Source organism: Chionomys nivalis, chromosome 8 (genome assembly GCF_950005125.1).
Source record: "Chionomys nivalis chromosome 8, mChiNiv1.1, whole genome shotgun sequence".
Taxonomy (NCBI): Eukaryota; Metazoa; Chordata; class Mammalia; order Rodentia; family Cricetidae; genus Chionomys; species Chionomys nivalis.
Window position 1 is genome coordinate 15433666 of NC_080093.1, and position 25473 is coordinate 15459138.

Consider the following 25473-nt stretch of genomic DNA (forward strand, 5'->3'; position numbering starts at 1 on the left):
TTAAATCCCATGGATGTCCAGTAGCCTGTGCCATATGATATAAACCAATTAATTAAATTGTTGCCCTCGGTCACCTAAGATAAAGTGTTCTTTGAGAGCAAGGCTTTGGGAGACTACAGGCTGGCGTGTCTACTAGAAGGCATTTTACAGACAGTAAAGAACAGCTGGATTCTCAGCTGAAACCAACCAATTAAACCTAGAGGCAAAACTGAAATTTATCTTATGTATTCTAAGGGCTGGCCCCAACAAAAGCCAGTCCCAAAGCTGTTAGTTGAACAAACCACAGCCCCAATGAGTTAAGATCCTGGCTGGGGAAAGCAGAGCTTCGGGAATAGGAGCGTGGACATTAGAGGGGCATTCGGAAGCTTTGGGCCAGCTTAATCTCCAGCGACCATATTGCTCACTCTTCTAACAAGCTCAGGCAACATCCCCGCTCTTGTCTGATGCTGTTGTCTTTTCCGGTGCTGCCCTAAAAGAGGGTCACATTCATCCTCTCGCTTCGCCTGCTACCCAACGTTTTTTCCAAACACAAGCAACTTCAGGATGCCCACTGGGGAAGCAAACTGGAAAAGAACAGGCTTCCAAGCCAAAACAACCCAGGATTTTAAATCTGGGGCACGTGAGAGTGTCCCCACAAGGAAAGAGTGACAAGCGTAATGTTGGTTGAACTTAATGTGGGGGGCATTTATCGAAGACGCTGATAGCTGCCTCTTAGTTGAGCAGCAGGGATTGGTTTCGCTGGAAGAAGCAGATAATTGGCTCCCCAGGAGTGCAGTGGTAGAGGGTTGCTTAGACTGCTGGGAGGGAGTTTCTGGGCTCATTCCCCACAGTTTAAAACAAACCTCTGTACTTCCCAACTGCTCAGACTAAAACCTCTAACTTCCTGATCTCTAATTTAAAAAAAATAAATAAATTGGTTCTTTTCAGAAATTATTTTGGCACAGGGCAGTAGTGGCACACAACCCTTTAGTTTCAGCAATTGGGAGGCAGAGGCAGGCAGGTATCTGTGAGTTTGAGGCCAACCTGGTCTACAGAACGAGTTCCAGAACAGCCAGGGATACACAGAGAAACTCTCAGAAAACAAAACAAAACAAAGCAAGCAAACAAAGAAAAAATAAACAAAAATTGTAATTTTATTTTTATTTAATGTGTATAATTGTATTTATTTTTATTTCACGTGTATGAGTGTTTGCCTGGATGTACATCTGTGTACCACATGTGTGCAGTGCCTGAAGAAGCCCAAAGAGGGCGTTGGACCCCTGCATCTGGAGTTACAGGTGTTCTTAGACATAGCATGGATGCTGGGAATCAAATTTTTCTCTTCTGCAAGAGCAGTGAATTTTTTTAATTGCTGAGCCACCTCTCCAAACAAGGTTCTTCTTTTTATTTTTTTTAAAGATTCATTTATTTATTATGTTTACAGTGTTCTGCCTGCATGCCAGAAGAGGGCACCAGGTCTCATTATAAATGGTTGAAAGTCAACATGTGGTTGTTGGGAATTGAACTCAGGACCTCTGGAAGAGCAGTCAATGCTCTCTCTTAACCTCTGAGCCACCTCCCCAGCTCCCCAGATAAGGGTTCTTATGTCACTAAATTCAGTCTGATTTAAAGCTGTAATGTCACAATGCTATAACTTTAAAGGAGTTCAAAGATCTCCTAACGATGGGAGCACCAGGGATTTATCCCATACTGACGTGTCCTGGACCACCCACCCAGCCATTATGTCCTAAGAATCCCAGGTGTTTCCCTCCTAAAAAACTTCAAAAGAACTTTGGCCAATGCAACAACAGCATCGCCAAAATGCACTTTAATAAGATGCTCTTTGTAGACTAGAGATTTGTTGGAGGCACATGTGAGCCTTTCCCCCTTGTCTGAAGGTCAGAGAATTTGAGCTTATTTTTGCTCTTTCAAAGCTGTGGCTACAAAACAAGATATCCTGACCTAGGGTGTGGTTACTTGGTGTTTTAGACACTAAGATGGCCTATAGAGATGGATCTGCTCCACCCTGACCAAAGGTCAGAGAATTCAAGCATGCTTCTGCTCCTTCTTTTGAAATATGAGGTCTGACTCAGGGAGTGGCTGCCTGCAGGATACTTGGTCTAGGGTATATTCACTGCCCCAAACATCAGGTGTTTTGCTCAGGGCTTGATGTCTCAAGTATTGGAGCAAGTAACTGTTCTGGCTCTCTGTTTCATGTTAAAGCAGTCTTTTGCCTTCTTCCTCCCCATCTTTTGTACTGGGGTATAAAAATATATGGAAAATAAACGCAGGTGAAAATTCAGCCTTCAGAATCTGCTAGGTTGCCCTCCTGTTACTATCCTGTGTCTCTGTGTTTCTTTCTTTCTTTCTTTCTTTCTTTCTTTCTTTCTTTCTTTAAAATATTTATTTATTTATTATGTATACAATATTCTTTCTGTGTGTATGCCTGAAGGCCAGAAGAGGGCACCAGACCTCATTACAGATGGTTGTGAGCCACCATGTGGTTGCTGGGAATTGAACTCAAGACCTTTGGAAGAGCAGGCAATGCTCTTAACCGCTGAGCCATCTCTCCAGCCCTCTGTGTTTCTTTCTTATCTCTATCTACCTAACATCTAATCCTCATGCATACTAAGCCCCGGAGTATACAAACCTGCTGCGGCTAGGATCACAGCAGAAGTCACCTGAAAAAGATGACTCGCAACAGAAATTTGGGTCAAGAAAGTAGAAAGAGAAGTATAAAGTCTCTTTGGGATGGACAGAGTGGGCTGCGTGAAGTCAATCAGTCACTCTTGTAATGATCTGTCCTGTCTCTTTAAGAGACAAGCCCCACCCACTCCCCTCCCTTCTGCTGAGGCAAGTGGATCTCTCTGCTCCAGAGGTGGCTGAGGCCTTCTCTCCCCTCCCCGCTCTCTCTTACCCTCTCCTCTCCCTCTCCTCCTCCCTTTCTCTGTTTCTCTCTGTTTTTTTCCCTCTCTCTCTGTTTCTCTCTCTCTCCCTCCCTCCCTCTCTCCCTCTTTCCTTTCCTTCCATAACCCACTAAATAAATACTCACTCTGCATGGTATGCCTATCTGTCTCTGTCTCTCTCCTGCCTCCTCCCACCTGCCTAGGACCTGCAGAGGCCTCAGGTGGTGGGACCTGGCAGCCCCTCGTGGTCTGCTGCCTGCTGCCACCCCTTGGGGAACTGAACCTCAGCGTTTTATCTAAACCATTACAACTCTCACGGATCAAAGGGTTTGGTGATCAAGCACACAGAGAGAGCTTGCTCTGAGCTCAGTCTCCTTCACCAGGCACTGCCAGGACCTCTTCCTTGTGCATCAGAGCAATGACCCCATGGTCAAGGTGAAAGCCATGCATGAACTTCAGTCTCACCTGGTTCCCTCTCAAGTACTGTGCTAAGTAAGACCTGTTTGTCAGAACTGCAGGGCTGAGAGCTGCCACACTTGTGACCCAGAAATCTGGAGGACTTGTCCACCCTACCCTTCCTACCTCCAAGGACAGGGGGACAGAGATTAACAGTCATCTGAAGAGGAAAAACCAGGTCTCAGGTTGGAATGTTTCCTCTTCCCAGATTCTAACTGTCCCAAAGGATGTGAAGGGCTGAAGCCCTGCCACCTGGGAAGGTGGGAATGGGGGAGTAGGGATGGAGGGGCCTGGAAAGAGGCACTGAGGGCATTTTCTTCTCAAGGGTTAGTGACTACACCTGAGCTATGGCAGCCTTGCCCTTGACCTAATCCTGATCCTTTAGGGATACTAATGATAGGGCCAAATAAAACCAGCATTTAAAAAGAGGTGGGGGTAAAAACTGCTCAATTTTATTGGGGTCCTTGGGGAAGTCACCTTGGGATAGGGTCTTCCTTAAGCCCACATGGAGCCCCTAAGGGGGAGGATGCCATAGAGCTGGAGGGAAGTGGTATGGGAAGTCCTTCTGTACATGTGTTGCTTTTATTGGTTAATGAATAAAGAATCTGCCTTGGCCTGTGATAGGGCAGAGTACAGCTAGGCAGGGAAAACTAAACTGAATGCTGGGAGAAAGAAGGCAGCGTCAGAGAGAAGCCATGTAACCCTGATGGAGACAAACACACCAGAACCTTGCCAGTAAGTCACAACCACATGGCAATACACAGATTAATAGAAATGAGTTAATCAAATATGTAAGAGCTAGTTAGAAATATGCTTAAGCTATTGGCCAAACATTATTGCAAATAATATAGTTTCTGTGTGTTTATTACGGGCCCAGGCAGGACGAAAACCTCACCCAACAGGGAAGGAGCTTTGGTTCCAAGGCAAAGTGTCAACTCCTCCTTCCAGGTTCTCCATTGGAAACCTGTTCCTCAGTGACACCCCCTAACCACTCACACCTCCCGTAGCATGGTGAAGGCTGACCCAAAGGCCCCTTGGTTTCCAAGAACTTACCTTTCTGTGGATGAGGGTGCAGACTGGCATCTGAATGTGTCTGGGTGAAGTGTGCAAGGTCAGTGTGAACCTTGAGCTGGAGTCTCCACCAGGAAACTCACAGGTGCAAAGAGAACCGAGCAATGTGTGGCCACAGGTGTGGCAACCATCTGTTGTTCCCACTGCATCAGGCCCAGAAACCCTGGAAGGACCTGGCACCCTGGGAGATGCAATGGAAGCCCTGGGACCAGTTTCGCTGTCACGGTCCCTACAATTCTACCATCAGCAGAGCACAGAGGGGTAGGAGCTGAGCTCTGGGGTTCAGGCTGTGGCTGAAGCAACTGGGGTTGATGGAATTATCCAGACATGGCAGTGTGCTCTTAATGCCTCATCACCTCAGCCCTGGACATGCTGGTTTTGACAGAGTGGAGGCTCTTGGGACTGATTAGTGAGATCCAAGCACAAGGCTTCCCTGATTCTTGACACTCCTGGAGCAGCATATTCAGGGGACATTGTGAAAGAGTTCTCCTTCAAGAACCAGCTGGAATTCCTCCTCTCAGCTGTTGAGAAGTAAGATGGAGGAGGCAGACTTCAAAATGAGAGCCCATTTCTCACCCCTTCGTGTGTCTGCTGAGCTGTAATCTATAACTGGAGACTGTGCTTAGGTTTCCCGGCCACTCAGATCCGAATAATCACACAGAAACTATAGTAATTACAAGACTGATGGGCCAATAGCTTAAATGTATTTCTAGCTAGCTCTTATATCTTAAATTAACCCATTTCTATTAATCTGTGTATCACCATGAGGCTGTGGCCTACCAGTAAGGTTCCGGTGTTCTGGTGTCTCTCTCCTTTGGCAGCTAGCTACATAGTATCCGCTTGACTCTGCTCTCTCTCTCTCTCTCTCTCTCTCTCTCTCTCTCTCTCTCTTTCTGCTCAGATTTCCTGGATTTACTCTGCTAAGCCATTGGCTGAAACAGCTTTATTCATTATCCAATGAAAGCAACACATATACAAAAGGACCTCCCACGTCAGTAATCTAATGTGTCTCTTAGAGGTTCAGCTGTCTGAGGCATGAAAGCCTATGACAGTTTCTTCCGGATCCTTCTCTGTCCATCCTGAGTCTTCAGCACTTTGACAGTGGTCTAGGCAACAGTTAGGGCAAAAGCAGCCTGAATTAGAAAGGAAAAAACTTTCTTTGTGCAGTGCTTTCTCTGGGGCACTGCTGCCCCACTCCCACTCCAATGCAGGTACTGACTGGAGCCTTCTGGGCTCCTCCTGTGTCTTGGTTCAACTGGAAGTGACACCTCTTTGATGGGAAAAGGTTTGCTCTGTGGAGTGGCAGTAGAAACTGTACTGGGGTAGAATGCTGGAAATTCCTGGGAGGGCCTTGCTCCCTAAACCTAAGGCCATGGACCACCTAGATGCTCATACCCACCTCTTCCACAGTCCACTCTGCCTGGAAATCTAGGCTGCTGGTGTCCCAGAAGCATGGGTATTGCTTTGTTGTTGTTGTTGAAGGTTTCTTTTTTGTTTTTGTTTTTTGATTTTTGAGACAGGGTTTCTCCATAGCTTTTGGTTCCTGTCCTGGAACTAGCTCTTGTAGACCAGGCTGGCCTCGAACTCACAGAGATCCGCCTGCCTCTGCCTCCCAAGTGCTGGGATTAAAGGCGTGTGCCACCACCACCCGGCGCTGTTTTGTTTTTTTGAATGAGGGTTTCTCCATGTAGTCCTAACTTTCCTATAATTCACTCTGCAGATTAGGCTGGCATTGAACTCAAAGATCTGCCTGCTTCTGCCTCCCAAGTGCTGGGACTAAAGATATGGCCACCACCACCTGGCTAGAGGCAGGGAAATATCAGCCAAACAGCATTCACTTGGGGCTTCTTTGATGGAAAACAAACAAACAAACAATAATAAAACAAAACAACTTCTCCTTCCTTTCTCCCTGCTCATCCCTGGGCAGAGTCATCACACTGCCTCTGTGCCTATCAAGCTGGACCAGGAAGAGGCTGCCTTTGAGCCTGTGATTAGGAAAAGAAGCCAACATCTATGGATATAAACCATCTATTTGCAAAGCAGGACTGCCTGGAACTAGTAGGGGAGCAAAGGTTCAGGGGTGGTTTTCTGTTGATAGAAGATGGGAGAGGCCCCTGTGTCTCTGTGAAGTCAGGAATGACCATATGGCCATCTGGGCCACCTCCGCTGGGGAAAGCAGCTCTCATACACATGTGGGGTTCGTAAACAGGGAGTCTTAGCGGGAACAAAGGTAGATGTATAGACATGCAGCATAAGTGGACTCAGGTCATTGTGAAAGGGACACGATGCGGCAGTGTGTGCTCGCGGGCACATGTGGCGGTAGCCTGACCCTAACCGTGGGTACATGCAGATGGTAAGAGCTGGTAGAGTGCTGTGAGGCCTCAGGGCTGGGCGGCTCTTGGCAAAGGAGAAGCCCTACTCTTAGGCTCTCTTCCTTTCCGCATGCTCCTCCTGCGCTGCTTGTGATTGTGAATGAGGTGAGTGGCTGGCTAGTCTTAGGCAGTCTTAGGGTACCTAACTAGTTCAACCTTTGGAAGGTTTGGGGGCCAAGCTTCCGGCCAGAAAGCAGCCACTGACTCCTCCCCAACCCTGGAAATGAGGGTGGAGAAGGAGTGGGAGGAGCAGCTACTTCTCCAACCCCACCCAGCCCCCCCAGAGTGGAAAACCTGGGTCTCTCCACCCTGAGGCACTCGGAGCCATTCCTGGAGTGCCTGCAAAGAGCCAACACTTTTACCAGAGTTATCTCCTTAATCCGCTTGGTAATCCGGAGATGGGCTGGCCCTGTAATATACACAAGGAAATTGCAAGCTCCTAAAACTTAATTAACTTGCCCGAGGTTAGACAGCAGAAAAGACAGGCTCAACACGTAGGCTGATGTCCAAACACTCTTAAACTGTTGCCTGGGAGTGAAAGAGGGCTTTACACAGACAGCAGGTGCATAAAAGGGAACTGGGGTGCACCAGAGGGGCTGGGCAGGGAGCTGGGAAAACAGCAGGTGAGTGGAGCATGCTGCCCAGAGCATTTTGGGGGTGGGGTGGGGTTTGGGACAGGATTTCTCTGTGTAGCCCTAGCCATCCTGGAACTCACTCTGTAGACCAGGCTGGCCTCCAATTTACAGAGATCCTCTTGCCCCTGCCTCCCGTGTGCTGGGATTAAAGGCGAGTGCCACCACTGTCCGGCTGGAGAGCATCTTAAAAAGTCCTACAGAAAAGAGCATCAGCTACATCCCTACTTTCCATCTCTTCAAATCAAGTGAGGGTCAGAGGAAGCTTGAATAAATAAAACAAAACTGGAGACCATATTTGGAAGCCAGTTTGAGATCCAGAATCAGAACTCAGAGGAGAAAGTTCCAGTCCCTGGATGCAGCATTTAGCAGAGTTTTTTGCATTCAGGGTACTGGGTAACACCCCAGACCTTACACATGTGAGTCTGTTCTTTAAGAAGCTCCCTGGTGACTCATGCACACATTGAAGTTTAGGACACTAAACTAAACTGACTGTACAGGTGAACTCACCTTGAACTGTATCCGAAAGAGTTTCTTGAGTATATCTCTGCAGAAAAGGAGGCAGGAGAGAAGGCCTCCGCTCTCTGAATCATTACCACAGGGTGTGGCGATGCACACCCTTAATCCCAGCACTCCAGAGGCAGAGGCAGGTGGATCTCTATGAGTTCAAGGCCAGCCTGGTCTACAAAGTGAGTTCTAGGACAGTCAAAGCTACACAGAGAAACCCTGTCAATAATAATAATAATAATAGTAATAATAATAATAATTAGCTCCCCTGCCTCCCATCTCACCCCTCCACCCTGCAGCCCAGAGCAGCTTTGCCCACACCACGTTTTGCATGAGCAGATGGGACAGGAAGGATTTTCCTTCCTGGTTCTCCGTTCTTTTGTCTAATAAAGTATGATTCATTTGCTTCTATTTTTAACTTTCTGCTGGTGTGTTCCTCCCATGTGTGGGATCCAGAGGCAACAGCAGCGGAAGGAGTGTGGAAGGCGGAATCTCTTTCCAATCCTAGGGGTTCCTGGAAGAGTCAACTCCAGCTGGAAAAAGCCCAAAAGGTGGGCTCAGTTAGGTGTGAAGGGAGGAGGATATGGTTATCCTCTTTGCCAGAGTGGAGCCTACAAGCTGAAGAAGGTGTGTGTGTGTGTGTGTGTGTGTGTGTGTGTGTGTGTGTGTGTGTGTGTGTGTATACAACAGACTGGACTGGGCTGAAGGTGAACTTCACAGATCACTAGAAGGCAAACACCCAGCAGCTCACTTCTCTGCTGGGTGGTCCTTCCAAAAAAAACAAGCCCTGATACAAACCTGGCTCACCCCCAATCCTCCTCAAATCCACTGCACCCCTGCACTTGGCCATCCCTCCCAAATATCCTGGCTCCAAGGTTAGAAGAGCTCTGAACGCTGGCGTCCTGGTTGACCAAGTGCTCTTAGGTAAGTGGCTTCACTTCTCCGAGTGTATGTAAAGGAAGGATAAAAATATCTAGTTCATATGACGCTGTTTAGGAATGAACAGTACTTTTATAGCCTATCTCAGTACCTGGAACACTGCAAGCGCTCCGTGACACTAATTTTAATGCTATTTTTATTATTTTATTTCTGATTCAGAATCGTCCCCGCCCCCCGCCCCCCCTCGCTTGACTCGAAAATTCAAGCTTAATTCAAAGTGACTTTCCCCATGTGGCCCCTAGAGGGCGCCCGGAACCCACTTGTCCTGAGTTTGCGAATTTAAGTACGAGTCTGATTCCCATTTAAAAGCTAGAGGCTGCAAAGCCACCAACTGCCACCTTTGGATCATGAGGCTCCTCCCTCCCTAGGAATGGTCAGAAATGTGGGATCTGGGACCCTAGGGTGGAAAAGTGGAGGGGCAGCTCCCACGACAGCCTTCCTTTGGGAGGCACCTTGCAGCTGGGACTTCGCGCCCGCCCTTATCCCCACATCCTGTCCCGCCTTCTCACATAGGGGGCTGGATCTCCGGCTTTGCAGGAGGTGATAGAGATCACTGAAAGCCTAGACTTTGCTGGGGTCTTCTGCCTGCCTTGGGGGCCTTGGGGGCTGCAGAAGGGAAGCTGAAGCCCCCGGCGGAAGCCCCCACTCCCAAGGCCCTCCTGCAGAATTGGACCCTCCTCCATCTGGGTTGAGGGAATGGAGAGAGGAACTAGAGAGCTCCTGAGGTAACAGCCTGTGGAACTAGCCAGGTAGTGACAGGCGTCAGCTTGTGAAAGGGTAACCACACACCCGAGGCTTCTCTTGTGCAATATTGTACACCCAAGATGTTGTAGGCTGCACACAGTAGTGCATGCTGGGACCGGGAGGAGAGTACATTCGTACTCACCTCCCAGCTCTAGTGTCCTCAGTTCTCTGAACTTACCTGACTCGCCCATTCCCCCCCCCCCATCCTCCACCACTGGTCCTGGTCACCAGGTTTTCTCTGGGCTAATTGGAAAACCCGTCCTGGCTCCAGTCTGCCTTCAGCCTATTCCGTAGGCGTCTCCCAAAGCCAGAGGAGAGCACAGGTGTGTGGGTACCTGACGGCAAAGCTGTGTGAACTTTACACAGTAGAGTGAGGGACACAAAGCTTGAGGGTGGGGGAAACCCTGAGTCTGAGCATAGCCCACCTTCCAGTACTTCACAGCATGGCTGCAGAGCCCCAAGTGCCTTAGCCTAGTGGAAGGCATCTGCTTAAATGTCTCAAGAACCTACCACCTATACCAGTGGTTCTCAAGCTGTGGGCTGCGACTCTTTTTTTGAGGGGGGAGGGGGTGTTGAATGATCCTTTACAGGGATCACTTAAGACTTCGGAAAACACAGATATTTACATTATGATTCATAACAGTAACAAAATTACAGTTATGAAGAAACAACGAAAATAGTTTTATGGTTGGGGGTCACCACGACATGAGGAACTGTATTTTAAAGGGTTGCAGCATTTGGAAGGTTGAGAACCGCTCACCTATACTGTCCATCCGCAGGTCACTTACCCACAAAAGGACACACATCTAAGTCAGGGCACCCCGCACACCGGCCGGCAACCTCACGGCAGGCACCCTAGGTCATCAATATTCATCAACTAGGGAGCGCCTGCACAGCCCCCCCACTCCCACCCCCAACACAGCTCTGGCCGCACAAAGCCTCTATTATAGTTAACAGGTTGAGCCAGATTTTCGGTGTGACACCCACCGCACAACTGGGGGGCCCTTTGGCCCCCAGCTTGCCTGGGTTCCTGGGGCCACAGACTGCCATCCAGTCAACCTCCTACCCTGAGCACGCTGCCAGAGGCTCGCTGGTGAAAATGCTGAGGATTTGGTCAGTGCCACGGGCTCTCTCTAGCCAAAGAAGGAATTAAACCTTTCTGTCCCGACAGGTTTTTTAATTCTTTTTTCTCTCTCAACACCTCGGCACACATTTATTCAGATGATATTTTTCCATTTCTATTTTTGATCAGAAATGGAGTTTCTGGCAGACGTGACTGAAAACAGCGAGTTTTGAGTTTATTTTTTCTTGGAGTGCTGGGCCTTGTTTAACACTCACAATCCCTCCTTCCGGACTTCAGCCCCACTATAGAAAGTGCCGGTGCTGTAGCTCGGTACAGGCCTGGCCCGTGTCACCACTTTCTAGGTGGTTACCGCGCTCCGGGAGCCCTCGATGCACACGGGATTCACTGAGATTCGGGCCCAACGAATTCTCGGCGTCGGAGAAGGGAAACTCCTGTGTCGCTTCTCAGCACCAAGAATCTCGATTCTTCCTGGAGTCTGATGCCCCTGGGAGCCCTCATTCAGGGCCTGGGAATCCCCGAGCGGTCCGGAGAGAGCGAAATCCTGAGGTCTGGAGCGTGCAGGTGGTGTGGATAGCTCAGTGGACATCCCGCACCAGCCATAGCGCTAGGGATGAGCCCGGGATAGGCAATGTTCTAGTCCCAGACAAACTAAGCAGAATTGGAGAGTAGTGGGGACTTAAGACTTGCATCAGTTTTGAGTGCCAGTGCAAAACTATGAAGACGAAAGTAACAGGCTAACAGGCGTGGGAGGGGGTGCCCCATTTTGCTTTCTGTCTCTGTAAAAGAAGGCGAGAGTGGTGAGAGCCTAGCCTTGAAGTCGGTTTGGGACTTTTGTGCTTGGGCCCTGGGACCTCTACTCAGTTGGGCAGCCTGGCCAGGAAATATCCGGGTTCCTGCAGACGCTTCATACTATACTCTTGACGTTATCCAGGCTTTCAGAAGGCACGGGTCCTGCACAGAGGACTCGGATCCTATACTCAAAGATATTAATGGGGGAGATGGAAGAAACCCGGGGAGAGAGAAAGCCGGTGATCTACAGCTACGCAGTGAACCTGGGGCAACCAGATCCGTCCAGGTCAGAAGACTCTCCGAGGCTCTGGGAGGTTGTTTCTGGACTTGGTTCGGTGTTGTGGCTTGTGAATGATATGTACCTATTCTATACAGAGCTCCGACCCTCGGTGTCCAATACAGAGCCAATCCTCAGCATCTCCTATTAGGAAAGCTGGCCAGGTCTCCTGGACCCAGATGTCTCTTTTGCTCAGAACCAAGGGTTGGATGAGAAGGTGAAGGATCAACCCCCACCCCCCCCAGCCTATTTTCCCGTGGGTTTTTTGGGGGAGGTGGCTGTTATGCTCTTTGTCCCTGTATTACAACCTTCCATGACAGCCAACAGCTAGGGTGCAGAACAGTGGCTTTGGTGATGTTGGAACACACAGCTCTTTATGCCTGTCCAGACCCAACCACATTAACTTCCCACCTACAAAAATTCTCCAAAGAAATGGCTCCCTATCTCCTGCTCAGTTTCATTTCTAGTGAGTTTTCAGGTCCACCACCACCCAGCTTTTCCAGAAAAGCAGGCCCAAATCAGCTAGCTTGTTGTTGTTTTGCAGGTGGTCTAATAGATCAAGAATTATAGATGTGGGTGTGCAGGACTACTGTTCTGATCAGGGTAGTCTGAGGGCTCCCCGAGGTCCTTGGAAAGTCACCTTTGTAGATTACTGATAGTCCAGACTGGTATTGAGAGTCCAAATAGAGTAGATTCTGGCTAGAATTCTTGATGCAGGGCCCTGGCCTCTGCAGCTTGCTGGAAAGGACATAGTCCCAAATCTCTGAGCAGGGGCTGATCACCCCATAGTGTACCTGCACATTCATCTCGGAATCCCATCACTACAGACACCATCAGCACCCAAGTGAGGCTATTCTCAATGTAGCCACACACTTTCATCTGCAGGAACAGCCTCCCTCAATCCACATACCCCACAGTCACAAACGGTCATGCACAAGTACATACTGGAGAGTTGAAACATGATATGCACGGTTATCCCTCACACATAACCACATCCACACAATTAGAGATGTCGCGCCATCAGGAACACACGTTTACCGCAAAAATAGTCACAGAACAAAACTAATGTGAACTTTCACACACATCAGCACGAGTTATACAATCAGAAAAATGGGAATCACAAAATTACCCCAAACAGTCTCAGTCTCTCCCCCCCCCTCTCTCACACACACACACACACACCACTGTTGTAATACAATGGTAGTTTTGATTTGCAACTTAAGGAGAAACACATTTTTACACTAAAACCACAAACATAATCACATCTTCAAATATCATTTCAAGAATTTACCAGCAATAACACCCTGAGTGCCCAGGCTACTACAAACAAACTCCCCCCCCCCCAGAGATGCCTATCCCATGTTCTCAAAGGCTAGCAGTTTCGGGATCAGCCTGATGCCCCCTCAGCTTCACCTTCCCATCTTCAGTCTCCCTCTCTCCAAGGTCCGAGAAGCTTGCTCACCCGTAAATCCCCCAAGCTCAAGTACTAGATGCTGGTTCTTCAGACCCAGCTTGCACCAAACCCAACTAGTTACAAAATGCTGGACTCGGCAAGGAGCAGATGCCCCAACTCCTGAACCGGAGGGTTTTATTCTCTTTCCACATAAATTACACAAGCACTTTATAAAATGATTACACAGAAAACACCTTATAAGTGCATAACTTACCCCCCTCCCCATACAGGATCTGGAGAAATGGGTTGAATTTGTGTGAAAGCCTGTCTGTGCATACCTGGGTACTGCACCATGTGAGGACCTGCCAGGCCAAGTTTGGCTGTTGTAGGTGGGCTGGTGTGTCACAGTGTGACTATGGCCTTGTGTTTGCATAAGAGGAGGTCCATGCTGTGAGTCTGAGTCACCCTGGATTATGCCTAACAGCAAGGGTCGTTGCTAAGATCCTGTGTGTGTGTGTGTGTGTGTGTGTGTGTGTGTGTGTGTGTGTGTGATACTCTGCTATGGGCCCCTATGTATGTGGCACCTGGAGGGACAGTGTTATCACCTCTGTTTCCAGATTTCTACGGAGAGAGAGCCGACTGGGGATCCCAGAAGGCCTTCCAAGCCCCACTTCCCTTGGGTCTCTCTGTCCCATATTAAAATCAGAATAACAGAATAACGTGAAATAGAGGAAAACGGAGAGGATTCTGAGTTCGAGTGTCGCAGGATCACACAGGTTTCTGGGAAGATGTCTCTGTCTCTCTCCTTAGCCCTCTTCTATCGAAGACAGAACAGTGCCCACAGGTGTGTGGACGAGGCGCTTGGGAGCCACGCCAGAGAAGCCACATCCCGCTTCTGCGTACAGTCAGAAAGGGTAGAGAGAGTTTTGGTTCTCTGGTTAGCTTTCAACTGGGCTTGGGTCCCACTGGGTGGAGGTGCAGGCTCACTCGCAGGCCGAAGCCACCGACGTGACGCTAGTGATTTTGGTGGAGTCGTCAGACCACGGCTGCAGGTTCTGCAGGGCAAAGAGCGACGAGTTGTGCACACACAGTGGATCTGCGGGCAGGGGCTGGGCCAGGCTCTTCTGGAAGGCCTCCTGCTGCAGCTGCAAGAGGATGCGGTTCGCCTGCTGCCTCTCAGCCTCACGCTCCTCTGCTGTCTGCCGCCTGCATTGGGAACAAGCTGTTACCAGCCAAGACTCTAACCCTCTTCCCGCGCCTGCGCGCAGGTTCCCAAGAGATAGCCCCTAATGCACCCCTCAGCTCCTGTGTGGGCCCCTGCCTTTCATGCACTCTCCACTCTTGGGGGGGGCTTGACTATGAGAAAAAAACCACTTGGAAACCCCAAAAATGGACGGAGCAGAAGTATCCTAAAGGAGCAGTAGTATAGGCCAACGGGCCTAACCTGCTGGGCCTCCCCACCCCCCCCACCCCCCCCCCCGTTAACGCAGACCCATCCATGGCACGCCATGGATGGCTGGTATATCCCAAGACCAGGTGCTATCCCAAGCCCGACAGGCACAGAGGGAGGACCCAGCAGAAGGACCTGTCTTCCCCTCCTCTCCTCCAGCCCGGCCCAGGCTTCAGACTTCCTGAGCCAAATCCTGTGCCCCTAGGCTCTCGCTGGACCTCCGAGCTTCCTCCCAGGCGGTCTTGGGAGGCAATGACTCACTTACTCCATTTAATGCCGCCCCTCCGTCCTGTCAACTGAGATCAAACGTCTGTCTCTAAGGTGGACAGACCTAATGGGAGTCCCCGGGGCCTCCAGAAGCAATTTGTAGGCGATCGATGAAGCCGCTTGAAGCCTTCGACTCTTCCCGAGGCCAGGCTGCTGCCTGCCTGCTCACACAGGCTTCCTGACTTTTCCTTGTCTTTCTGTCTCTCATCTTCCCTGGATTTTAAACCGTCCAAGTGTCTCCCTTCATGCTGTCTTATCCCCGTGTTTCCTCTCTGCCCCTTCGTTTTCTCTGAATTAAGGGAATTTGTTTGAACCATATTTTTCTTAATAATCTGATATCTTCCTTTTCACACAGACTTCTTGCTGCTTGCATCTCTCACCCATCTCCACCCTCCCTTTAAAAATATGTATTTTCTTCTAAAATGGGGTATCTTTGTTCCTTTCCTTTGTGTTTAAGTTTCTCTCCTTGCCTTGGTTTCTGCACACCACCATCCCCCCCTTCTCCAGGCTCCCACCATCTTCAGCTTGGAGAGCATCATCCACCCTCCTCAGCTACCCGGCTCCTCTTTTAACTAGCTTCCAAAGGGCTGAAGCCACTTTCCCCACTCCTTCCCCAGCCACAGGAATGTTGGTGGGGGGCAGCCGACTTGCAGGGCCAGGGCTTCCTTTGTGGCCTCGAAGGCGGAATCCCGGGCAGATTCCTCGCCTCCATTCAGAAAAAGAGGAAACTCCAATTCCTTCCTCCCGTCCCAGGCCCGCCCGGAGCGGCGCCGACTTTGCCCAGACTCATGCCACACTTCTCCCCAGGGTCTGAACTGAGAGACTCTCAGCAGCACAGGCGCAACCAGAATGTGGACGAGGTGTGTGGAAAGGCGCAAGAAGGTGCTTCAGAGAAAGGCTGAGTGTGAGCAGAGAATAAAGCTGCTTAAAGTGTGTAATTCTTAATATTCATGAGAATCGATGGGAAAAGGGAGCAGAAGACGAGGAAGGTCGAGGCATATGCATTCGGAAAAATAAAAACAGAGAGCGTGGTAAGTGCTGTTGCGTATGTCAGAAGGGAAAATGTCTCTTTCTTTCTCACGCACACCCATCTGCTCCTAATTGATCCCCCCCTTTCAGTGGGACTCGAGAATCCCCGCCACAGCCGGCGCAGATTGATTTTCCCCTTCTAGGATGGGGGACGAATGCGCAGAGCTCAAGCGCCTGGGGAGGAAGCTGTAAGTAGCGGCAGCCGGCAGTCCCGGGCCCCAGACGCTCCGCGGAGAGTCCGGCTGGAGCGCAGAAACCTGGCGCGGGTCATTCTGTCTCCGAGTCACAGGGTCAAGGGAGGTTCCACCCAGTAAAGGCAGGCTGGGTAGTCAAAAAGTCCCTAAAGGACTCATGAGCACAGAAGTCCGGGTGCATAGACTGGTCTATATGCCTGTTTGTCTCAGAGGCAGAAAAAGCCGCGTCTACACCGGATCGAGTGTGCTGTCTAGAAAGCCCTGAAGCGTCTCTTAAAACACGTCGTCCCGGATTCTCCAGCCCACCAGTCTACTGCCCTCCATTGTTTGCAGTCCCAGGGTGACTGTCGGAGCCCACTTGTCTAAACCGATCGGAAATCAACAAGCAGAGGGTGTGTGTGCCACCCGAGAGAGGCAGAGAAAGCCTGTTCCGCGAGCGGTCTGCCCTGCGAGCTCACCTCCATTTCGTCCGCCGGTTCTGGAACCAGGTTTTGACCTGCGCGTCGGTCATTTTGAGCGCCTTGGCCAGAGCGGCGCGCTCCGCCGAAGCCAAGTACTTCTGGCGGTGGAAGCGCTTTTCCAGCTCACAGATCTGCAGGCGTGTGAAGGATGTGCGCGGCTTCTTCTTCTTAGGTGGCGTCCGGTTCTGATAGGGGTGACCTATACGGCGTGTTACAGTGAAGGGTGAGAGGGCCACTGGAGCGGGAGACAGACAGACGGCAGAGGCAAGCGGCAGAGCGTCAGGAGGCGTCCCAGGCCCGACACCCCGCGAGTCACAGCGCAGTGGTTAGACCCCCTACAAGCAAGGCAGTGATCCTCCCCACAACCCTCCACTCCAAGCCCGGGATGCAAGGGGCTTCCCCCTGCCCGAAGGCTGATGCCTCCCGAGCTGCCACTTCAGACGTCCCTAACCTGGGGCTTCGGAGATCCTATCACTTCGCCCGTGGCTCCCCTCTCCCCCACCTAGGGACAGCTTCCTTAGCCTCAGTCACTAAACTTAAAAGGGTCACTCAAAAGAAAGAGGCCCAGCCTCTAAGTCCCTTTCTGAGTCTTGGTCACGACCCCACACTCACACAGCAGGCACAGCTACAAACTTTCAGATCTGTTCTCCCACAGACAAAAATGCATACCTAGACAGGCCACAGACAGACCACAGGCCACAGGACAACACAGGACTATGGCCATACACTCCCTCAGGACCTCCTTCAGGCTACGTTGACTGTGTCTCCCCAGAGTAGGCCTGTGCCAGATACCTTTTGTATAGTAGGCTCACTGTAGGACACACACACACACAGGACAGTGGGGTCATAGTATGAATTCCAGTAAAGCCCTTCAAAACAGTTTGGACGAAGCAGAGCAGTGAGAAAGGGCCTAGGCCTTGTCTCTTTCCTCATGAGAGAACTTCTGTTGTCTCACATCCCTTCACCAAGGATCCTTCTTGGATGCCCCACAGTGAGCACAAAGACTTTCCCATTTCTACTGTGGTCCCAAAGTCTGTCCTGGGCCTCAGGGCACAGTCTCTCTGCCTCTGCTGTCTCTCTACCTCTGCTGTCTGTAACAGAAACAGGGGGCCTAGTGCAACTTGGGGTGGCCTGGACAAGTCTAGCTGTAGACTGTTCTTTCCATATGAACACACACACACACACCTTTACAGTTAAGGCATGGAGCTTGCCTGGGGAGTCCCAGGCACAAGCAGGGACGGACTTAAACCTCCTACCTCCCCTCTCTAAAGCCCAACAGCTAACTGGAGACCAGTTCCTAACAGATGCTAGTGCGAATTTGGGCATGAACCTGCCTGGAACCGCTCACAGTCTCAGGATCTGGGAACAGCTAAAGGGAACCAGCGGGAAATGAGCGCTGGGGAAGAGGGCACACCAGAGCTGGGGCCCAGGGAACTGAAGCCAGGGCAGAGGGAGCTAGGGCAGAGGGGAGCTAGCCGCAGAGACCCCAGCAGTTGGCCGCCACCGAGCGCACACTGGTCCCGGGAGTTGTCTTTAGCCAACTCGCTAGCCACGCGGGTGCATTATTCATCCCAGAAATAGGAGAGCAGACCCCTGGGACGGATAGCGAAAAAGAAAGCAAAGAGCGGCTCTGTCCCGTGCTGCTGCCACTGACCCGGGAAGAAAGCTGGCTGGCTCGGCTCCTTCACCCGGCCTTGAGGCCTTTACCGATCTGCAGCGACCCTTACCAGAGCTCAGAGCACCCAAGTACGTGTATGTGGGGTAGGAGACGGAGAGGTTGGAGAATCTTTTCCTGTGCCCAATTCTGGGGCTCTTGGCCTGCTTCAGTAAACAGCAGCCAGGACAGAAAAACATTTTGCTCACATGGTGGGCTTTCTCCGACCTGCAAGCCTTAACTGTTGACAGAAGGTGGTACTGAATCTACAGCCCTCTACCCTCTACCAGCCTGGGCCCCGGAATCCCGAGAGGAAACCAAGTTTTGCTTCTACAAACGGGGTCCTAGAGTAGAGACAGAAGAGCCCCGGCTGCAGGAACTCTTCAAGCTTAGCGATTCTTAGTACATTGAATCCTGCAGGCAGTTGAACTTGGGGAACGCGTACAGAGGCGCTAGACAACCTGGTGCTCAGAAAGAGCTTCAAGAAGCCACCAAGCAGAGTAGGGGTAGCACAGAGCCCGAGCCACGGCCAGGCGGGGCGCGCGCGGGCCGGACTCACCTGTGAACCTGTCCTTTGTATATCTGCGGTTACTCTCCATCCAGGGGAAGGTGAGGCCCGTGAGGTTGTTGACACCCGGCACCGCAGGCACGGAGGGTACAGTAGGCAAGCCAGTGGCCAGGGGCTGGGGGTGGGCCACCGCTCCGGCCAGCGGCCTGTGAGCGGGCACCCTGATCACCCCCGCAGCGCTCAGAGCCCCCGCGCCAGCAGCGCCCCCACCGCCGCCGCCGCCGCCGCCGGGACCAGGGCCGCCCGCCAAGGCCATGTTCACGTTGTAGGAGCCGGCCAGTGGGCCCATGCTGCAGGCACCGCCGCCGCCGCCCGCCGGGCCGCCGGGACCACCCGGGCCACCAGCGCCATAAGCTCCTGTAGCTCCGGCCCCCGCCCCAGCGGCTGAACCCCCGCCACCGTAAGTGTAAGCGCCTCCGACCAAACAGCCAAGGCCGTATTCTCCGTCCTGGAGGCGCGAAGCCGGCCCCATGCAGCCGCTCTGGTCCGGGCTGTTGAGTATCTGATCAATGCCGAAGCTGATGGGCTCCGCGTGGCCCGGGTGGAGATGGTGGGGACCCAGGTGCTCCATGCTGGCCCCGGCCCCACGCGGGGGCCCGGGCGCGGACGCTCGCTAAGCTGGACTACCCGGGCAGCTAACAGGGGCGCCGACACAACCGCGGCTCCAGGCTGCGCTGAGACTTGAAGGCGAAGTGCGCAGAAGGGCCAAAGTAGGGGGGAGGGGAGGAAGAGAGGGGGGAGCTGTATTCTTCCCCTCTCCGGCTTCTCCTTCCCTTCTCCGGCTGCTCGTTCGCCGTTGACTCTGGGACATCAATCACCGGGCGAAAAAGCCCTGAGCGAGCGAGCCTAGCTGTTTCGGCCGGGTCTCTCCATTGGCTGTACGTGGAGAGGAGCCGGGTGAATGACAGCGCGGGGGAGGGGAAGGGAGGGGGAGAAGGAGGCCAGGAGCCCAGACAGATGCCGGAGCCAGAGAAAGAGGAGAGAGAGAGAGAGAGAGAGAGAGAGAGAGAGAGAGAGAGAGAGAGAGAGAGAGAGAGAGAGAGAGAGAGAGAGGAGATCAGAGCTCCCAGTAGTTCCAGCGATGAGGAAAAAAGGAGAACCACAGCGAGAAGCTTAAAATGAGAAAGAAAAGAACAGCAAGCAGACATTCCCAGAGACGGACCGACAGACGGACCCAAGGAGAGGGAAATTAGAGCCCTTTCCCGGGCCTGGCAGGAACACCCCCACACACAAAAATAGGGCCAAAGGAGTACAGCCCACCACTCCCCTGGGGACAGGTGTCCTGCCCAACTGGAGAATCTCCCCAAGGGCTGAGCTGGGAAACACCTGTCACTCAACCGGGCGATTTACTGCAACTTCAAGTCCAGCTTGTTAGAAAGTAGAAGACTGTCTACTCCCCAGGTATGGAGCCCAGGCCCCGAGGCAGGACGGTGAGTTCGGGCTTGTCCTTTAGAACAGGTCCTATGAGCAGCTGGCTATATATTGTTATAAAAATTAGCAGCTTCTCAGACTCAGCCTCTTTAGAGAATTTAAGGAAAGAGTCATCCCGAAAAGCAGGCACAAGTCAAAGACTTGGTTTGGGGTTTGTACCAGGGTGCCCATTCCTCAAGGTACCCCTTTCGTTTTGAATAAACAAATGTGCCAAGAAGCAATTCCTATTGGGTCCGAATGAACACCCCTGGGTTTGTATTGCTTTCCAACCCTCAGAGGCCAGGGATGGCTTTTGCCAGCTTTGGAACTGCTGTGTGGAGGAGTTATTTCTTTGTTTTTAGAATTGTTGGGGAGGGGCTTGAGTCTTAAGGCTCTGGGGGCTGAAGCTGGAGGGACTAGGACCAGGGACTGCATCCAGGACAAATTGTGGCCCTTACAAAGTTTTGCCTTGGCTGCCTGGCTGAGGAGGAAACTCCCTTCTCTTTCCTCTCCTCCTCTCCAGTAGGGACAGGTCTGTGCCCTCATAGGAGCCTCGTTCTGGGATAGGAAAGCAAACGCTGTTTTCTGATCTATTTCAGGTCCCTTTCCTGCTCAGCCTTCTGGGGTGGGGTCTCTAACAAGCAAAACCCGAACGTATGAGAGCTGCATTTCTGCTCACCAAGTCCCGCTGTAATCTATTTGTTTTGGCCACGTCTGTCTGTCACCTTCACTTGAAGAGCTGTTCTCAGAGGCAGGAAATGCCTTATATATTACTTCTGCCCCCCTCCCAGCACAGCCTCGGCAAATAAAATATGCTCATCGTGACTGAATGATAAACGAATGGAGATGTACCCAACAAATATGTGTGCACTTAAAATGTGCCTGGCACTTTCTAGGCACTGTGGGGAGGCAGAGAAGTATTCCGACCTCAGAGAACTTCCATTCTATACACAGGTCGGATAACAAACTAAGAAGGATAAGTCAGAAAGTGTTCTGGATAACTAGAAACTCAGTGCCATCTCTCGAACATAAAGGCCCTACCTGACCCTCCAGTCAGGAGGGCAAATGCTCTTTTAAGATATGAAGCTGGCAGCTCTTGGTGAACTCCAAACAAAACCAGGAGAGTAGAGCTTCACCCTGCTGCCCAGTCTTTGCTCCTCACCCAACCAGTCCAGACTCTGCTCCATACCTTGGCCCATGCAGTTCCATAACTTACTTGGGAAGCTGTCTGAACCTGTTCTTCCTTCCTTTTATTTTGAAAGATCTAGACTGGAAAGCAGCGTAATTATTTTCTGAGAAACTCCTGTGTCAGATACCACATCACACACTCATCAAAACCTTTAACAGTCCTAAGAAGTGGATGGTAATGGCCCCATATTTATACCTAATAAAGCTGAATGCGTGTCCACGGCAGTACTAGAAAGCACAGACCATTCCATCTGTCCGTCAACTGATGAGCAAATAAACAGAATGTGGTATGGCCATAAAATGGGACATTACCCCACCATAAACGGGGAGTAAGCGCTCGCTCATCTCATGATGCCGATGAACCTAGCAAGTAATAGTAAGCAAAACAGGCTAGGCACACGGGCACACATATTATATAGCTCATTTGTGTAAAGTGGCCAAGGGAGAGAACTCCATAGGACTGAAAGTAGATTGGTGGTGGTTGCCAGGGCTAGGAGAACTGGGGAGACTGCTGCTACTGAGGACAGAGTTTTTTGGGGGGATAATTAAAACTCTCTGAAATTAGATAGTGGTGACGGCTGTAAAACTCACGAGTAGGGCTGGAGAGATGGCTCAGAGGTTTAGAGCACTGAGTGCTCTTCCAGAAGTCCTGAGTTCAATTCCCAGCAACCACATGGTGGCTCACAACCATCTGTAATAAGATCTGATGCCCTCTTCTGGCCTGCAGGTGTACAAGCAGGCAGAACACTGTACACATAATAAATAATAAAGAAAATATTTATTTAAAAAATCACGAGTATTCTAAAAGTCGCTGAATTGTGCATCCTTAAAGTCTGAAGAATATGAAATATGAGTTATATCATTTAATTTCTTTAGATTTATTTATTTTATTTTATGTATATGAGTGCTTTGCCTGCATGTGTGTATGTGCACCAAGTGCATGTCTTGTACCCACCGAGACCAGAAGAGGGTGTGTGATTCCCTGAAACTGGAGTTATGGGAGTTTGTGAGCTACCATGGGGGTTCTGGGAACTGGATTCTGGTCCTCTGCAAGAACATCAAATGCTGTCAATCACCAAAGCCCCCTCTATGCCATTTTAAGTAAAAGACAAATTTGTTTAATGTTCCACAGACAGAAGAGGATTGCTCTGGGACGCTAACACCTAAAACTACTTCTGTTTGAGGTTCAGAACTGTGGCAGGGGACCCTGTAGCTTCTTTGAGGCTGGAGCCCAGAGGTCTTGCTTCTGCTTTCTGCTAACCTAACCACAGTTCTGCCTGCAACAGTTCTAAATGTCCTTCATAGTCATTTTCAGAGCAACACCGTTTTGTCCCTTTGAGACCCTTGTAGAAGCCATTTCAATCTCCCTCATACTGGCCTTCCCTCTCCCTCCATTGCTGTGCCTTCCTAGTCCTAGCCCTTCCTGTCCTGCCTCTCCCAACTCCAGATACCTGCTGCCCCCACCTCTTATACTCTTCAGATCTAGCACCAGTTACACTTAACTCTTGTTGGCCCAGGCAAAAATTGGCAGAGGTCACAACAACCCACTAAGATTGTGTGGCTAACAAACCGCAGCAGCCCAGGGGTCTTTGGCTTTCCCTTGCCTCCCAGTCCAGTCTGGGAGTTCTGTAAGTCCTCGGTGCTGGTGTTTGTCCTGGGGTTGCTGGGAAAAAACCATCTCAATTCCTGTCTAGGAAGAAGAGGCCAGAAGATCTGGATTTGCTGAGCTCTGGTCCCTCCGCTTCTCCTCGCAGCAGAGTTACCTGAGCTCACTGTTCATTTGGTACAGCATCTGTGTTCCTGATGCAGTTTCTCTCATCTTCCAGAGTAGCCCTGCAAGGGAAGAGGGGGTAGGGCGAGGAAGCAGGACTTACAGATCACCTGTGATGTCCTTGACCACAGAAGTGATCTTTCCACTAAGCCTCCTAATTCTGTGATGCAATTTTTGTTATGCACCCTTAACAAACCCAGGCACTGAATGCTGGGAAGAGGCAGCCTAGACTCCAATGCTGCTTTCAGAGCCCACTTATCACAAGGCACTTCCTCAATGCTAAACTTGTTCTTGCCTTGCGTCTTGTCTAGGTGAGCTTCAGACCCTTCTCTCCAGTCCTCCTGAGGCCACCTGGCAATCGCGCCCCTCAGTCCCAGCTCCCTCTTGCCTGCAGAATAAAAAAGTACCTCCAATTAAAAGGGGAGCAGCTGGAACTGAGGCTGGGGGAGGAGGGGGAGAAGGGGGAGCTCCAGAGGGAGTCCTCTTTGGATCCCAACAGCTTCCAGTGGGAGAGACCCCTGGGCCAGAGGTTGTCCTTTGGCTTGGAGATGTGTGTGGTAACTTAATTACTTTGTGTTTGTGGGACTGTGTGTGCAGCAAAGTTAGGTGTGGAAGTATAGCGGTGAGGGCCGGGCAGTATGTGCAGATGTCCTGGGCATGTCTTTAAGGGGTAATTTAAAGTGTTTTCTTCCATGCATATTTATCGCCTGTGCTGGATCAGGCACCGGGTCATACTGATGACGTCCAAAGTGAAACACTGGCAAGACCAGCAGGAGAAAAGGAGGGAGTCTGGGTTATTTCTGCAGCCACACTGCCACTTAAGGAAGTGTGTGACAGCCAGCATGGACGTGCTGTGAGGTTGCTAGAATGGGAGTTGATGTGTCTGTCTCTACCGCTGTCTATCTGATGTGGCACACGTGTGTGTGTGTGTGTGTGTGTGTGTGTGTGTGTGAATGAATGAGCGTACTAATGGTGTCAAGTTTGGTATCTGTGAGGAAGAGGTCTTATTTGCTAGTGTAGTTGTCATGGCAATGGCCACATCTGGTTCTAGGGTGGAACGGGGGGGGGGGGGGGGTGGACCAGAGAAAGAGGAGTGCTGAGAAGGTGTGGAGGGATATGTAAAATGGGGGAGGGCCCTTGGGTCTGCATCCTAGAGGTGGCCCTTTACCTTGTTTATCTACTCAGTAAAGGGGCCAGGAATGTCCCCTTTCAAAAGACAAGAACTGTTAGTGATTAGGGGACTCAAAGACACAGAGAAGGGCACTTTACTTGAGGTGGCTTTGGGTGGGTGGCAGTCTTTAGTACCTAGACTGGAAGGAAAAGGAACGTGAGCAAGACAGGCTGCTCCAACCACAATCAACGAATCTTCCTCAGGTATGGGGGGATTCCAGGCCAGTCCCCCCAAGCCCCCGCTTAATCACAACCCCCACTCGATCCTAAAATGAGAGACTAACAACCTTCCAATATAAGGACTGACACTCCCTTCCCCATTAGGGGAGGGACCTTGAGTAGGCAGAGGACAAAGAGATGGGGGATAGAGGGACACCTTCCTGTTCACTAGGTTACAACTGGGTTGTCATCTGAAATTTTCTCTTCCCATTAGGTCCATCAAAGCCGGGCAGGTAGGTCAAAGCCGGGGAGGTAGGTCTCGTTGGAACAGGGTCCTTCCTTGGTGTTGTTCATCCTTGGCATCAAACTAAAGCCTTCTCCCCAAAAGAATCTGTGCAAAAATGCTTTGGACTACGTGAGGCTGGCCAACTTCCTTTGCGACCTCAAGCGTGAAAATTCTCAGCGAGGACTGGGCAAGCTTTCGAGTTGATTCACCACTCTCTGATCTCTTCTGCAGAGTAACACCACAGATTCCTCACAGTTGAGGGGTTGAGAGGAGAGTGGTCAGATACTTGCAGATCTGGGAAACCTGAGTTCCTGGGTGGATCCAGGGAGGTGACAGAGAGGCAGAGTTAAGACTCTGGAGGTGCCCCTGAAGCTCTGAGCTATCATATAAGCAGGTCTAATGGTCCCCAGGCCACTCCAGTTGTATGCGGGGGGAGGGGGGGCTGGACAGGAGTGCTTGAAGGGGAAAATTAGGAAAGCTGGCCAGTACCCCAATGCAGGAGGCTGGAGTCTGGCACACCCAGGAAGCAGCCTCCAAAATAAGAGGTGAGCTGAATTGGATTAGAAATGAACTCTCCAAGTTATGTCTCCAGCAGAAAAGTACCGAAGGGTGAAGGGGTTAGCTGCTTTGGCAGTTATCTCGTGTGGCAATAAGTTCCTTGCGGTGTCTGACTGTACAGGCAATCACAGTTGATACACGGACAGTAAAGCACAGATG

At 50.9% G+C, this 25473-nt stretch overlaps 2 protein-coding genes across 2 annotated transcripts in view; both read right to left on the reverse strand.

The window, feature by feature from the left end:
• Twnk (twinkle mtDNA helicase) overlaps positions 1-25473 on the reverse strand; it is a 179308-nt gene that overhangs the window by 23362 nt on the left and 130473 nt on the right. The window lies entirely within an intron of this gene.
• Positions 14133-19343, reverse strand: Tlx1 (T cell leukemia homeobox 1). Its single transcript, XM_057777121.1, has 3 exons — positions 18764-19343; positions 16548-16749; positions 14133-14355 (listed from the first exon to the last, which is right to left on the reverse strand). Exons 1-3 carry the CDS (start codon positions 19341-19343, stop codon positions 14133-14135), a joined length of 1005 nt encoding a protein of 334 aa, XP_057633104.1.

Coding starts and splice junctions, on each gene's coding strand:
- Tlx1 (XM_057777121.1), bottom strand. CDS start 19,343: ATGGAGCACCTGGGTCCCCACCATCTCCACCCGGGCCACGCGGAGCCC. Junction 16,750..18,763: donor TACAAAGGACAGGTTCACAG/GTGAGTCCGGCC, acceptor CACGCCGTATAG/GTCACCCCTATCAGAACCGG. Junction 14,356..16,547: donor AACCGGCGGACGAAATGGAG/GTGAGCTCGCAG, acceptor TTCCCAATGCAG/GCGGCAGACAGCAGAGGAGC.